Source organism: Mustela erminea, chromosome 6 (assembly GCF_009829155.1).
Source record: "Mustela erminea isolate mMusErm1 chromosome 6, mMusErm1.Pri, whole genome shotgun sequence".
In the NCBI taxonomy this organism is placed as follows: domain Eukaryota; kingdom Metazoa; phylum Chordata; class Mammalia; order Carnivora; family Mustelidae; genus Mustela; species Mustela erminea.
The window spans coordinates 98,562,619-98,575,666 of NC_045619.1; the positions used below are offsets into that span (position 1 = coordinate 98,562,619).

The 13,048-nt window shown below is 41.4% G+C and overlaps 1 protein-coding gene across 2 annotated transcripts in view; it reads right to left on the reverse strand.

The window, feature by feature from the left end:
- Window positions 1-13,048, reverse strand: part of PPM1H (protein phosphatase, Mg2+/Mn2+ dependent 1H) — a 252,170-nt gene that overhangs the window by 150,553 nt on the left and 88,569 nt on the right. For both annotated transcript variants that reach the window (XM_032348853.1, XM_032348852.1), the window contains exon 2: window positions 6,957-7,122. In XM_032348853.1, coding sequence (XP_032204744.1) covers window positions 6,957-7,122 — 166 coding nt within the window. The remainder of the gene's footprint in view (window positions 1-6,956; window positions 7,123-13,048) is intronic.

Sequence of the window (13,048 nt, forward strand, 5' to 3'; positions counted from 1 at the left end):
TCATGGAAACAAATGATAATTAAAACACATTGGTTCAAAATCTGTGGGACACAGCAAAGGCAGTCCTGAGAGGAAAATATATAGCGATACAAGCCTTTCTCAAGAAACAAGAAAGGTCTCAAATACAAAACTTAACCCTATACCTAAAGGAGCTGGAGAAAGAACAACAAAGGAGGCCTAAACCCAACAGGAGAAGAGAAATCATAAAGATCAGAGCAGAAATCAATGAAATAGAAACCAAAAAAACAACAGAACAAATCAACGAAACTAGGAGCTGGTTCTTTGAAAGAATTAATAAGACTGATAAACCCCCGGCCAGACTTATCAAAAAGGAAAGAGAAAGGACCCAAATAAATAAAATCATGAATGAAAGAAGAGAGATCACAACCAACACCAAAGGAATACAGACAATTATAAGAACATACTATGAGCAACTCTACGCCAACAAATTTGACAATCTGGAAGAAATGGATGCGTTCCTAGAGACAAATAAACTACCACAACTGAACCCGGAAGAAATAGAAAACCTGAATAGACCCATAACCAGTAAGGAGATTGAAACAGTCATCAAAAATCTCCAAACAAACAAAAGCCCAGGGCCAGATGGCTTCCCGGGAGAATTCTACCAAACGTCTAAAGAAGAATTAATTCCTATTCTCCTGAAACTGTTCCAAAAAATAGAAATGGAAGGAAAACTTCCAAACTCATTTTATGAGGCCAACATCACCTTGATCCTAAAACCAGACAAGGATCCCATCAAAAAAGAGAATTACAGACCAATATCCTTGATGAACATAGATTCGAAAATTCTCACCAAAATACTAGCCAATAGGATCCAACAGTACATTAAAAGGATTATTCACCACTGCCAAGTGGGATTTATTCCAGGGCTGCAAGGTTGGTTCAACATCTGCAAATCAATCAATGTGATACAACACATTAATAAAAGAAAGAACAAGAACCATATGATATTCTCAATAGATGCTGAAAAAGCATTTGACAAAGTATAGCATCTCTTCCTGATCAAAACCCTTCAAAGTGTAGGGATAGAGGGCACATATCTCAATATTATCAAAGCCATCTAAGAAAAACCCACTGCAAATATCATTCTCAATGGAGAAAAACTGAAAGCTTTTCCGCTAAGGTCAGGAACACGGCAGGGATGTCCATTATCACCACTGCTATTCAACATAGTACTAGAAGTCCTGGCCTGAGCAATCAGACAACAAAAAGAAATTAAAGGCATCCAAATCAGCAAAGAAGTAGTCAAGCTATCACTCTTCGCAGATGATAGATACTATATGTGGAAAACCCAAAAGACTCCACTCCAAAACTGCTAGAACTTGTACAGGAATTCAGTAAAGTGTCAGGATATAAAATCAATGCACGGAAATCAGTTGCATTTCTTTACACCACCAACAAGACAGAAAAAAGAGAAATTAGGGAGTCAATCCCATTTACACTTGCACCCAAAACCATAAGATACCTAGGAATAAACAAAGAGGAAAACAATCTATACTCAGAAAACTATAAAGTACTCATGAAAGAAACTGAGGAATACACAAAGAAATGGAAAAATGTTCCATGCTCCTGGATTGGAAGAACAAATATTGTGACAATGTCTATGCTACCTAAAGCAATCTACACATTTAATGCAATCCCTATCAAAATTCCACCCATTTTTTCAAAGAAATGGAACAAATAATCCTAAAATTTATATGGAACCAGAAAAGACCTTGAATAGCCAGAAGAATATTGAAAAAGAAAGCCAAAGTTGGTGGCATCACAATTCCAGACTTCAAGCTCTATTACAAAGCTGTCATCATCAAGACAGTATGGTCCCGGCACAAAAACAGACACATAGATCAATGGAACCGAATAGAGAGCCCAGAAGTAGACCCTCAGCTCTATGGTCAACTAACCTTCAACAAAGCAGGAAAGAATGTCCAATGGGAAAAAGACAGCCTCTTCAGCAAATGGTGTTGGGAAAATTGGATAGCCACATGCAGAAAAATGAAACTGGACCATTTCCTTACACCACACACGAAACTAGACTCAAAATGGATGAAGGACCTCAGTGTGAGAAAGGAATCCATCAAAATCCTTGAGGAGAACACAGGCAGCAACCTCTTCAACCTCAGCTGCAGCAACATCTTCCTAGGAACATCGCCAAAGGCAAGGGAAGCAAGGGCAAAAATGAACTATTGGGACTTCATCAAGATCAAAAGCTTCTGCATAGCAAAGAAAACAGTTAACAAAACCAAAAGACAACTGACAGAATGGGAGAAGATATTTGTAAAGAATATATCAGATAAAGGGCTAGTATCCAAAATCTATAAAGAACTTAAAGAACTATCTATAATCTATAAAGAACTATAAAGAACTCTATAAAGAACTTATCAAACTCAACACCCAAAGAACAAATACTTCCAATCAAGAAATGGGCAGAGGACATGAACATTTTGCAAAGAAGACATCCAGATGGCCAACAGACACATGAAAAAAATGCTCCACATCACTCGGCATCAGGGAAATACAAATCAAAACCACAATGAGATACCACCTCACACCAGTCAGAATGGCTAAAATTAACAAGTCAGGAAATGATATGCTGGCGAGAATACAGAGTAAGGGGAACCTTCCTACCATTGTCGGTAGGAATGCAAGCTGGTGCAACCACTCTGGAAAAGAGCATGGAGGTTCCTCAAAAAGTTGAAAATAGAGCTACCCTATGACCCAGCAATGGCACTACTGGGTATTTACCCTAAAGATACAAACGTAGTGATCCGAAGGGGCACGTGCACCCAAATGTTTATAGCAGCAATGTCCACAATAGCCAAACTATGGAACGAACTTAGATGCCCAACAACAGATGAATGGATAAAGAAGATGTGGTGTATATATACAATGGAATACGATGCAGCCATCAAAAGAAACAGAATCTTGCCATTTGCAATGACATGGGTGGAACTAGAGAGTATTATGCTCAGCAAAATAAATCAATCAGAGAAAGATGATTATCATACGATCTCCCTGATATGAGGAAGTGGAGATGCAACATGGGGTGTTTGGAGGGTAGGAAAAGAATAAATAAAACAAGACAGGATTGGGAGGGAGACAAACCATAAGAGACTCTTAATCTCACAAAACAAACTGAGGGCTGCTATGGGGAGGGGGATCAGGAGAGAGTGGTGGGGTTATGGACATTGGGGAGGGTATGCACTATGGTGAGTGCTGTGAAGTGTGCAAACCTGGCGATTCACAGATCTGTAGCCCTGGGGCTAATAATACATTATATGTTTATAAAAAATTTTTAAAAATTATTATTTTTTTGGTTAAAGATTTTAGTTATTTATTTGACAGAGATCACAAGTAGACAGAGAGGCAGACAGAGAGAGAGGGAAGCAGGCTTCCTGCTGAGCAGAGAGCCTGATGCGGGGCTCGATCCAAGGACCCTGAGATCATGACCTGAGCTGAAGGCAGAGGCTTTAACCACCGAGCCACCCAGGTACTAAAAATTCAAAAATTAAAAAAAAAAAAAATGGGCAAAGGATTCAAAGATAGAAAGATAAATATTGAATAAAGAACACTTGATGTTTCTTTTAAGAAGCTATGTCTGGCCAATAAACACATAAGAAATGCTCAACATCACTAACCATTAGGGAAATACAAAACCAGGAGATACCACTTCACACCCATTAGGATGGCTACTTAAAACAAAAAAAACAAAAAAAACCCCCCCAAAACCAGAAATCAACAAGTGTTGGCAAGAATGGGGAGAAATTGGATTCCTGTGCATTGCTGGTTGTAATGGAAAATGATGCAGCTACTGGAGAAAACAGTATGGCAGCTCCTCAAAAACTTAAACAGAATTACTGTATCATCTAGCAATTCCACTCTGGCCATAAATCCAAAAGAACTGAAAGCAGGGATTGACAGATATCTGTAGACCTATGTCTATAGCAATATTATTCACGATAGCCAGAAGATAGAAGCAAGTGTCCCTTGATGGACAAATTGATAAAATGGTATGTATATATAACAATGGAATATTATTCAGTCTTAACCTTGAATGAAATTTTGACACATTCTACAACACAGATAAATTCTGAAGACATTATAAATGAAATAAACCAGACACAAAATGACAACTGTTGTATAATTCCACTTATATGAGGTACCTAGAGTAGTCAAATTTGTAGAGAAAAAAGTAAAATAGTTAACTGCCAGGGGCTGAGGGCAGGGAAGAACAGGGGTTAGAGTTTAATGGGTAGAGTTTCAATTTCAGAAAAAGTTTTGGAGATGGAGGGCAGTAATGGTAAGAAAGTGTTTGATGCCCCTATACTGTATACCTAAAAATTGGTTAAGATGATAAATTTTAGGTTATGTATAATTTCCCATAATTAAAAAACAGCAGCACAGCTCTTGCCTTAAACTCCTAATAAAAAGCCTAATATATAAGGCAGATAGGAGTGAGGTGCCTACAGCTGGAGCAGGAAATGGAGGGGCAGGAAGTGTCTACTCTGCTTGACATCTCCTGGCTGCCTCCTGGAACAAGGACCCCACAGAGCTATAGAATGATCACAAGCAGAGTTCATAGCTCCATCCTAAAGAACTAAGGCACTGGTTTCACTGCTCTTTTTTGTTTGTTTGTTTGTTTCAAAACAAAAACCACAACATACATACATACATACATACATACATACATTTATTTATTTATTTATTTATTTATTTATTTATTTATATTGGGGGGGTAGGTGATGGGACAGAAAGCAAGAGAGAATTTTTTTTAAGATTTAAAATTTTTATTTATTTAAAGATTTTATTTATTTATTGATAGAGAGACACAGCAAGAGAGGGAACACAAGCAGGAGGAGTGGGAGAGAGAGAAGCAGGCTTCCCGCTGAGCAGGGAGCCCAATGAGAGACTTGATCCCAGGACCCTGGGCTCAGGACCTGACCTGAACACAGATGCTTAATGACTGAGCGACCGAGGCACCCCAAGATTTTTTTAAAAATGTATTTATTTGAGAAAGAACAAGAGAAAAAGAATGGGAGGTGAGGGGCAGAGGGAGAAGCAGACTCTGCACTGAGCAGGGAGTCCCACACAGGGCTCAATCCCAGGACCCTGGAATCACGACCTGAGTAGACAGAAGACACTTAACTAACTGAACCACCCAGGTTCCCTGGAGAGAAAAAGAATCTTAAGCAGGCTCTGTGCTCAGTAGAGAGCCCCACTAGAGGTGGGGGTTTCTCAATCTAAGGACCCTGAGATCATGACCTGAACCGAAACCAAGAATCAGACACTGAAGTGACTGAGACACCCAGGTGTCCCTGGTTTCACTGTTCTTAAGGACAGGAAGTTAAAAAGCTACTCCTGGCTCTATTTCTAGGAGGAATTTAGCAACAAGGGAAAATGACATCATCAACCGGCCTTGGGCCAAATGTCAGTGCTGACTAATTTTTACAGAAATCAATTCATATCCTGGTGGCAGGGGAGAACTATCAGGGGAAAGAGCAACATGAAGTCACTGGCACCCATATCAATTATTATCAATATCTCACAGACTCTGAGCCCTTTTCCGTAATAACTCAATCCTCGAAACAATCCTGTCAAATAGGCATGAAGGAAAATTGTGTGATCGCTCACTACCAAATGGATAAACAGACAAAATTCAGTGGACATTATCCACAGAGAATGCCTCAAGCGGAACTGACTTTAGGATAGTAACTGCTCACATTTATCAAGGATTTATTAATTAAGACACCAGCTCAACATTTCCATAGACAGTGGATTTCATACTTCCATCCAGTCTCTTCCCACCATATCCGGTAACAGTAACTATTATTACTCCTTTTTCTAGGAAACTAAGGCTCAAAGAAAAAATAACTATGTTAAAGTTAAATGGTTTGATAAATGATGGACTATGATGGATTAGCCTGAAACCTACTGTTCCAGAGCCTGTGCCCTTAACCATTTTTGTCTCTACTGCCCATCCGAGTCCTTGACTCTGGCCTTTTGGGAAAAGCCCAGTCAATACTTCCTTTAGCCTTGAACACAAGTACAACTGATGAGTCTCTATAGGTCACTGTGTTTCTAAGTTGAACGAGTATGAACCAAATAAATCAGGAGTCTCATTCCCTGAGTATAAACGCAATGAGATACTATTTCTTACACAGAGAAAATTTTCCTGGACCCTTTACAATCCTCTAAAAATGAATATACAACAATATCTGTAAGATTACTAGAATAAAAAGTCACATTCGGATCATCTCAAAGTTTCTTTTCTGTAAGCTAAATAATCTGCTGGTGGACAGAGTACCAATTATTTCCTCTACTTTTCTAAGTGCTTCTTCAGAACTTTCTGAGGATGTCTGCTTTCTTCTCCAGAAACTGAAGAGAGAAGAAACGCTACGGTTTGTCAACAGGGCATTCAGTCTGCAGGGCTGCCCCATGGGATGCAAGGGCTTTGGGCCAACTGAGACAAGGACTAACTGGGAAGAGCATCAGCCAGAGGCTCCTGCTGGACAACTCTGACAGACAGGCCAGCGCAAGAAGGGGGCAGAGCCGGGGCAGGGCGGTAAGCCAATGGCTAGAGTTCCTTCCATCCCTCAGGAGAGGCTTCCAGAGACCACCTCCTTCACGAAAATCTTTTAAGTGGCTCTTTTACAACCACCAAACAATATACATATTGTATCTCAACAAAACCTATCTACAATGTGGGTGTTTTATTTACCCTAAGTGTTAAGAACCTAATAAGCACCAGCTCTTCACACACATGTCACCTCCAGCTGTGACTGTGTGCTACCCTGAGTACAGACCGGCTGCTCCATTAACTCTGGGGACATTGCTTTTCTCTCTCCCACTGCAGATGGGATTCAGCTCTAGCTCCTCACAGCGGGGCCAGGGTGCCCATGTGCCTCTCACCTGAGAACTAGGGGTGAAGAGGATCTTACCGAGTTCTCCTTCAGTTGCAGCCCCTCCCCATTGGGAAGGGAGGACCGTCTCTTAGCCGAGTTCCTGTTCGGGGTTGAGGTAATGGCCCCTGCTTTCTTCTTCACAGTGAGGACCTCACAGCTGGCTTGGTCTTCATTATGTGTGCTCTTCCCGGCATTGATAACCCTGCAGAAGAAGCCAGAAGAGTGGTCAGACAGTGATTTCAGGAAAGCTCAGAGCCCAGTCTCAAGGGTCAGCCTTGGCAGGCTCCAAAACTAAAACCCTACCTAGAGCACAGGACCCTGTGATCTTGTTATTTTATGTTCCCAAGTAAACTAATTTTGCTAAAATGGAATTATATTAGCACACATTAAAACATTTCCTAAAGCACTATTTCGAGCCCAGCTCACCTTCCCAGGTGTCTGAGAGCTGGTGAGCAATCACACCAATTCATTTTGGTCAAAACACAGGAGACACTCTTTTGGCAATTACCATGAAGATCGATGGGCAGGCTGGGGGGAATTCTGTTGCATTTCTCCAAGTGATAAAGAGCAAAACCCACCATTAATCTTACCAAAGAACAAGGCAGTGCAGTAATTTACAGCACACTGTAAAATCCAAGAGAACAGAGAACCACATTTCACTACTGCTGTGCCCACTTTTACTTTATTCACAGAGAAGAGAGTTCATCAAAGGTGTATTTTTAAAATTATCTTTAATCCTTCATTTTTTTTCTCCTACAGAATAATATTCATCACATTGTACCATTACATTAGGCTATAGGGGACTCTGATTTGGACATGTGACCATATGACATTACAGCATGTTGATAATGCTTTGCCTAATTACTAAGTGTTTTAAGCATAGGAACGTTTTAGAAGAACGTGCTACATCATTCATCCACCTTTTCTGTATCAGGTGACTGCGGGTGAACTCTGGGGTTTCAGCATCGTTTTCTTATTAAGTGATTAATTAGCAGCTAAAATAGATTTCCCAAAAGAGAGAGCTCTCTTTGCCATGGGCTGTATTTTCTTTTCAAAACTTCAACAGTGTCACAGTCGGTGACAGAATGAATGTGGAGGGGTGGGGAACAGAACTCAGTAGCAAGGAAAAGAAAAGATGCTTTTTTTATTTTTTAAGGTAAGATAGTAGGAAATCTAGAAATCCATTCTGTAAGTGTGATGTGTATACCACTCTATCAAGCTGGTTATATTCCCTCCTAAGTAGAAGGTAATCCTTTTCAAATAACTTTTTAAAATTTTGAATCGTGAAATAATTACAGACTCAGAGTAAATTGCTAAAACAATGCACAGTTTCAGGCACCCTTGCCCCAGCTGTATTATTTGACATACCTACAGTAGAATAGCACAACAGGCAACTAACACCGATGAAATACTGTTAATCAGACTGCAGATCTTATCCAAATTTAACCATATTTTTAATATCAAATGGCTCTCAGTATTAAAAACTGTATAGATTTCCATAAGCCAATACACACTCACCACAGCCAAACGGGAAACAGGAAATGGGGATCCAAGTGCCCCCAAGATCTAAGGGTGTGTTTCAAGCATCCTTCTACCAAACGTTGGGAGTGTACGGACATGTTTCAGATGTTTTAACATTTACTTCATTTAAAAAAAAAATTATTTAGGGGCGCCTGGGTGGCTCAGTGGGTTGGGCCTCTGCCTTCGGCTCAGGTCATGGTCCCAGGGTGCTGGGATCGAGCCCCGCATCGGGCTCTCTGCTCAGCGGGGAGCCTGCTTCCCCCTCTCTCTCTGCCTGCCTCTCTGCCTACTTGTGATCTCTGTCTGTCAAATAAATAAATAAAATCTTAAAGAAAAAATTATTTATTCATTTGAGACAGAGGAGGGGCAATGCCAATCCCAGGACCTGGAGACCATGACCTGAGCCTCAGCCAAAGGCAGACAGACTTAACCAACTGAGCCATCCAGATGCCCCTTAATATTTGCTTTAAATTTATTTTTTAAATGTATAGCATTTTGGGAAAAAATGCAATAATTTAGAAGTTCATTCCCATCTGTTACATGTGAACATAGAAATGTCCATGGTCTACATATTCAGGCAGCTTTGGCATAATATGCGTATCTTTTCTCTTTAATTGACTTACCACTTGACTGGGAAGAGAAATTAAAAAAAAATAGATCACTTGCAATTGCTTATCTATATGTTATATGAAAAAGACCACACCTGTCATCTATTATTGCCCTTATCTCAAATTTTTGGGTTAATCAAATCTGCTCCATAATCCTTACGGGGTTTATTATAAATTTCAATGTAAGCATATGTTTATACACAAAAGCCTACCTTTACTCACTTTATGTATTACACTTCATTCATTTTAAGATTTTTAAAAAGTAGATCGCTGCTTACAGAGTCTGAAACTCATTGTCTAGGGACCTGTGCAGGGAGGTGGGGATCCTTGTGACCTCTGAGGTCAAATCTGTCTCTTGTGTTTATGACACTCTTGCTGATGCTGGGATGGGACTGGGAGAGATCAAGGCCTAGTTTTCTGCCCCACCTTCACTCTCCCCAGTCTTCACTCTATGAGGAGAGACTTTCATATGGTTTAAGTTAAAATGTAATTTCCTATGGTTTAAGTCACCGTGTGCTTGAAGACTATTAATACTACCACACTCACCACCTGAGCTAAATCAATTAGTCCAGGTTTCGCAGCCAGGAAGTGGTGCCACTAGGACACAGAACAACCCCCCCACACACACAACCTAATCTCTTCCTATTACACATTGTGGCTTGCATGGTCTGTGGTAGGCCAGGCTGAACCGTGTGGGGAGGCACAGGAGCAGCAGATTAGAATCAGGGACCTCACTACCAGGCGTGACAGAAATGGGAATAAGCTGCCTCTTCTGTAACTAGTGGAGAAAGGACCCAGAGGGAGGATGAGGGATGGATGGTTCAGATCTGCCTGTCTTGAAATGAGTCCGCGTTTGGTCCCACGGTTTGCAGCTGGCAGAGCACATGCGTTTGTCCAGAGTCTCCTTCTCACATCTACCTTTGGAGAACCAAACCGGGCCAAGGAAGGCGGTTTAAAATACCACCTGTCTCTTCTCAGTCATGGGGAGCAACTTGCCAAGCAACCCACGAGGGGTGGGCTACTGGCTGGCTGGCTGGGGCCAATACCCTCCCCATGCCTCTCCCACGAACGGCTTCCCCACGGAAAGCGGAAGTGGAGGTTTGGCTGGGAAAACCAATTCGTGACAACCGTTCCCTCCATATCGTCCTCTGTATAACATCCCAGCTGCTATTTCTGGAAGTTGGTATCACCCCTACCACTGGCACCTAAACTTGGGCTGCAGTCAAGTCTTTTTGTAACAAAAAAAGCATCACTGATCTCCAATAGCGACAGGCCAGGCTGACTCATCAGGCACTGCTGTTTTCCACCAGTCAACAAAGCTACTATAATTACATACATCCTGAACCGTGGGCACCTGAAAGGGCTTTACCTCCTCCCGCTCTCAGTGGATATTAAACTCCAAAGTGACCTAACTTCAGCAAGAAACCTTAGAAACTTTCTTTTGTGCACAAGCAGCCTGGGGCCCTGGAGGGCTCCGTTGTGCACAAGGTCTTGCAGCTAAATACGGCAGAGCCATGCACACTTGTGAGCTCCCAGCAATTTCTGCTTCGCCTCTCAGTTGTTTTATTTTCCTATTGTGTATCTATTCTTACCCGCACTTGGTTCAGAATGCTGTACTGCAATGACTCATCAAAGCCAGAGAACTGTGACAGATCACTAGTGGCCTTACTTTGCCATTTCAGGTTGAATATAGCTTGTGAATGACACTAACGAAATATCAGTCAGTCAGAAATGTTGCCCTGATGGGAAGACAGTAGCCCCAACCTGGGAAGCCTGTTTGGTCAGATATCTGGTTATTATTCAGATATTAAAGTCAGATTAATTTAAAGCCATTGGCTTCAACAACAACAAAAAAAAACCCACAATTTCTTGTCCCATATTTCATATCATTTCAAATCCCTTACTCCATCTTTGCTAGAAAAACATGGTTCTTCTTCTTCTTCTTCTTCTTCTTCTTTTAGGATTTTATTTATTTATTTGACAGAGAGAGACACAGTGAGAGAGGGAACACAAGCAGAGGGAGTGAGAGAGGGAAAAGCAGGCTTCCCACTGAGCAGGGATCCTGATTGGGGGCTTGATCATGACCTGAGCCAAAGGCAATGCTTAATGACTGAGCCACCCAGGGCAATATTTTATTTTGTTCTTCAGAGGCAAATGATCTGTTTATAAAACGTACATGAAATCTTCAATACCTCTAAAAGTAAACCGAGAAACACTTTGTTTCCCCAAGCAAAGGAGTATCACGCTATTAATAGATGCAATAATTTTATTTAATCTAAGCAGCTGTACCCCTAGCTACACTCCCTACTTATCTTCTGCTCCAGTATGAAGTCAGCACTATCTTGAGATCAAGAGGAAGGACTTTAAGATGTGCATTCTTTATCTTAGCCTGATGCTTAGTTTAAAGACTTAAAAGCAAAATGCTGGTGGACCAGGAACTATCCTATCTTTAGGGACATTATTTTCCAATTGCCTACAAAGAGGGAAGCTATCTTCCTTGGAATTGAACTGGAGGCAATGAGCATAGCAATTAAGAACACAGGCTCTCTCCCCAGAACACAGCACACAGCAGGTGCTCAACAAATGTTTGCTGAATGAGTGAACGAAAACCAGGAATCAGCTCTGCTACTTGCGAGATGTGGAGGAATAACACTCTCTCACATTTGTTGAGAATGAACTATGTGCCAGGCACTGTCGTCAGCTTTACAGGCAGTAATGAACTCATTTAAGCCTCCTGTCAGATCTGTGAGTTAGCCACCACTATTGTTCTTGTTAAAGGTTAAATCACTGCCAAGTGGACGGGCAAAGTGTTCAGCCAACCCTCTTAACTTCTATAAACTTCATTTCTTGAGCAGTGCTTTGTGGATTAAATTCTAGAAGTGGCTAAATTACGTGTGTGCTGGTGAGGGGGGATTTCTGGTCATTAATCAAGAACTGCAAAAATTTGAAGTTAGGATTAAAACTCGGGGGGAGAATTGTTGGAGAATGAACAGGAAGAATGCCTCTGTCTCCTCAATATGAAGAGTATACATTCAGTTCTTTCACCTCTGAGAAGACCACGGCACATCTGCCCTGGGAGAGAGATGTGTGATAAAGTTAAATTTGTTTTAGGGCTTTGTCTACCTTCAACTGTACCCAAACACCTAGATTTCTGGACTAGGTCTCTCCAACCATTGTTGGTTGGTGAGGAAGGAGGGGTCAGCCGTCACGTACTAGCACAGTAAGTGATGCTTGGAATCCTTCAAAGAAAATGTCAGCTGGGACTCTCCTTTCTTGATTGTCTTTGTAAACCCTTTTGAGAATGGTTCCATTGCCTATTCTCTGGGTCTGAGTCTTTTGTGACAGGGCTCATGCCTTGAGTATACTTGAGGGTACTTACTTGTCTGAATTTAGTAATAGCTACCTGTTGTCTGTGTCATAGTATCAGGGAAGTGTCCTTGTAACCAAGATTAAGCAGATAATAAGGCAGATAACCAATGGTTGGAGAGACCTAGTCCAGACCTGGCCTCTCCACTAATTACTAATCCTAGCTGTGTGTTCCTGTGCAAGTTACTTTCTCTCTTTAAAATGGGGATAGCAGTCCTCTTAAATCACACAGAGCATGAGAATTAAATACCCCAGCACGGGAAGTATTTCAGAGTGTCTGGTACCCAGTGAGCACTCAGGATATATTATTTATTAATATTATATCCAATACAAAGCTAGCTTTTCCTTCTGTTGGGCCCAAGGGACTTTATGCAGTTGTGAAAATCTGAAGAGACTCTCCCCCTCCCTCCCTCCTGTTAGGATCCCTCTGCCTGCCTCCAGGACACATGGCCACCTTCATGCACCCAGAGCCTTCAAGCAGCATCATGAGACACTTGCCAGAACAGGGACCTTGAGCAAGGACATCTGCTCTTCTGAGTCCTCTTTTCAAAATTATTACAACAATGAAGCTACATGTGATAGCGTTCAGTACCTAGGAAAGCACTCACAGGGTCATGACTGCATTGTTTCTAG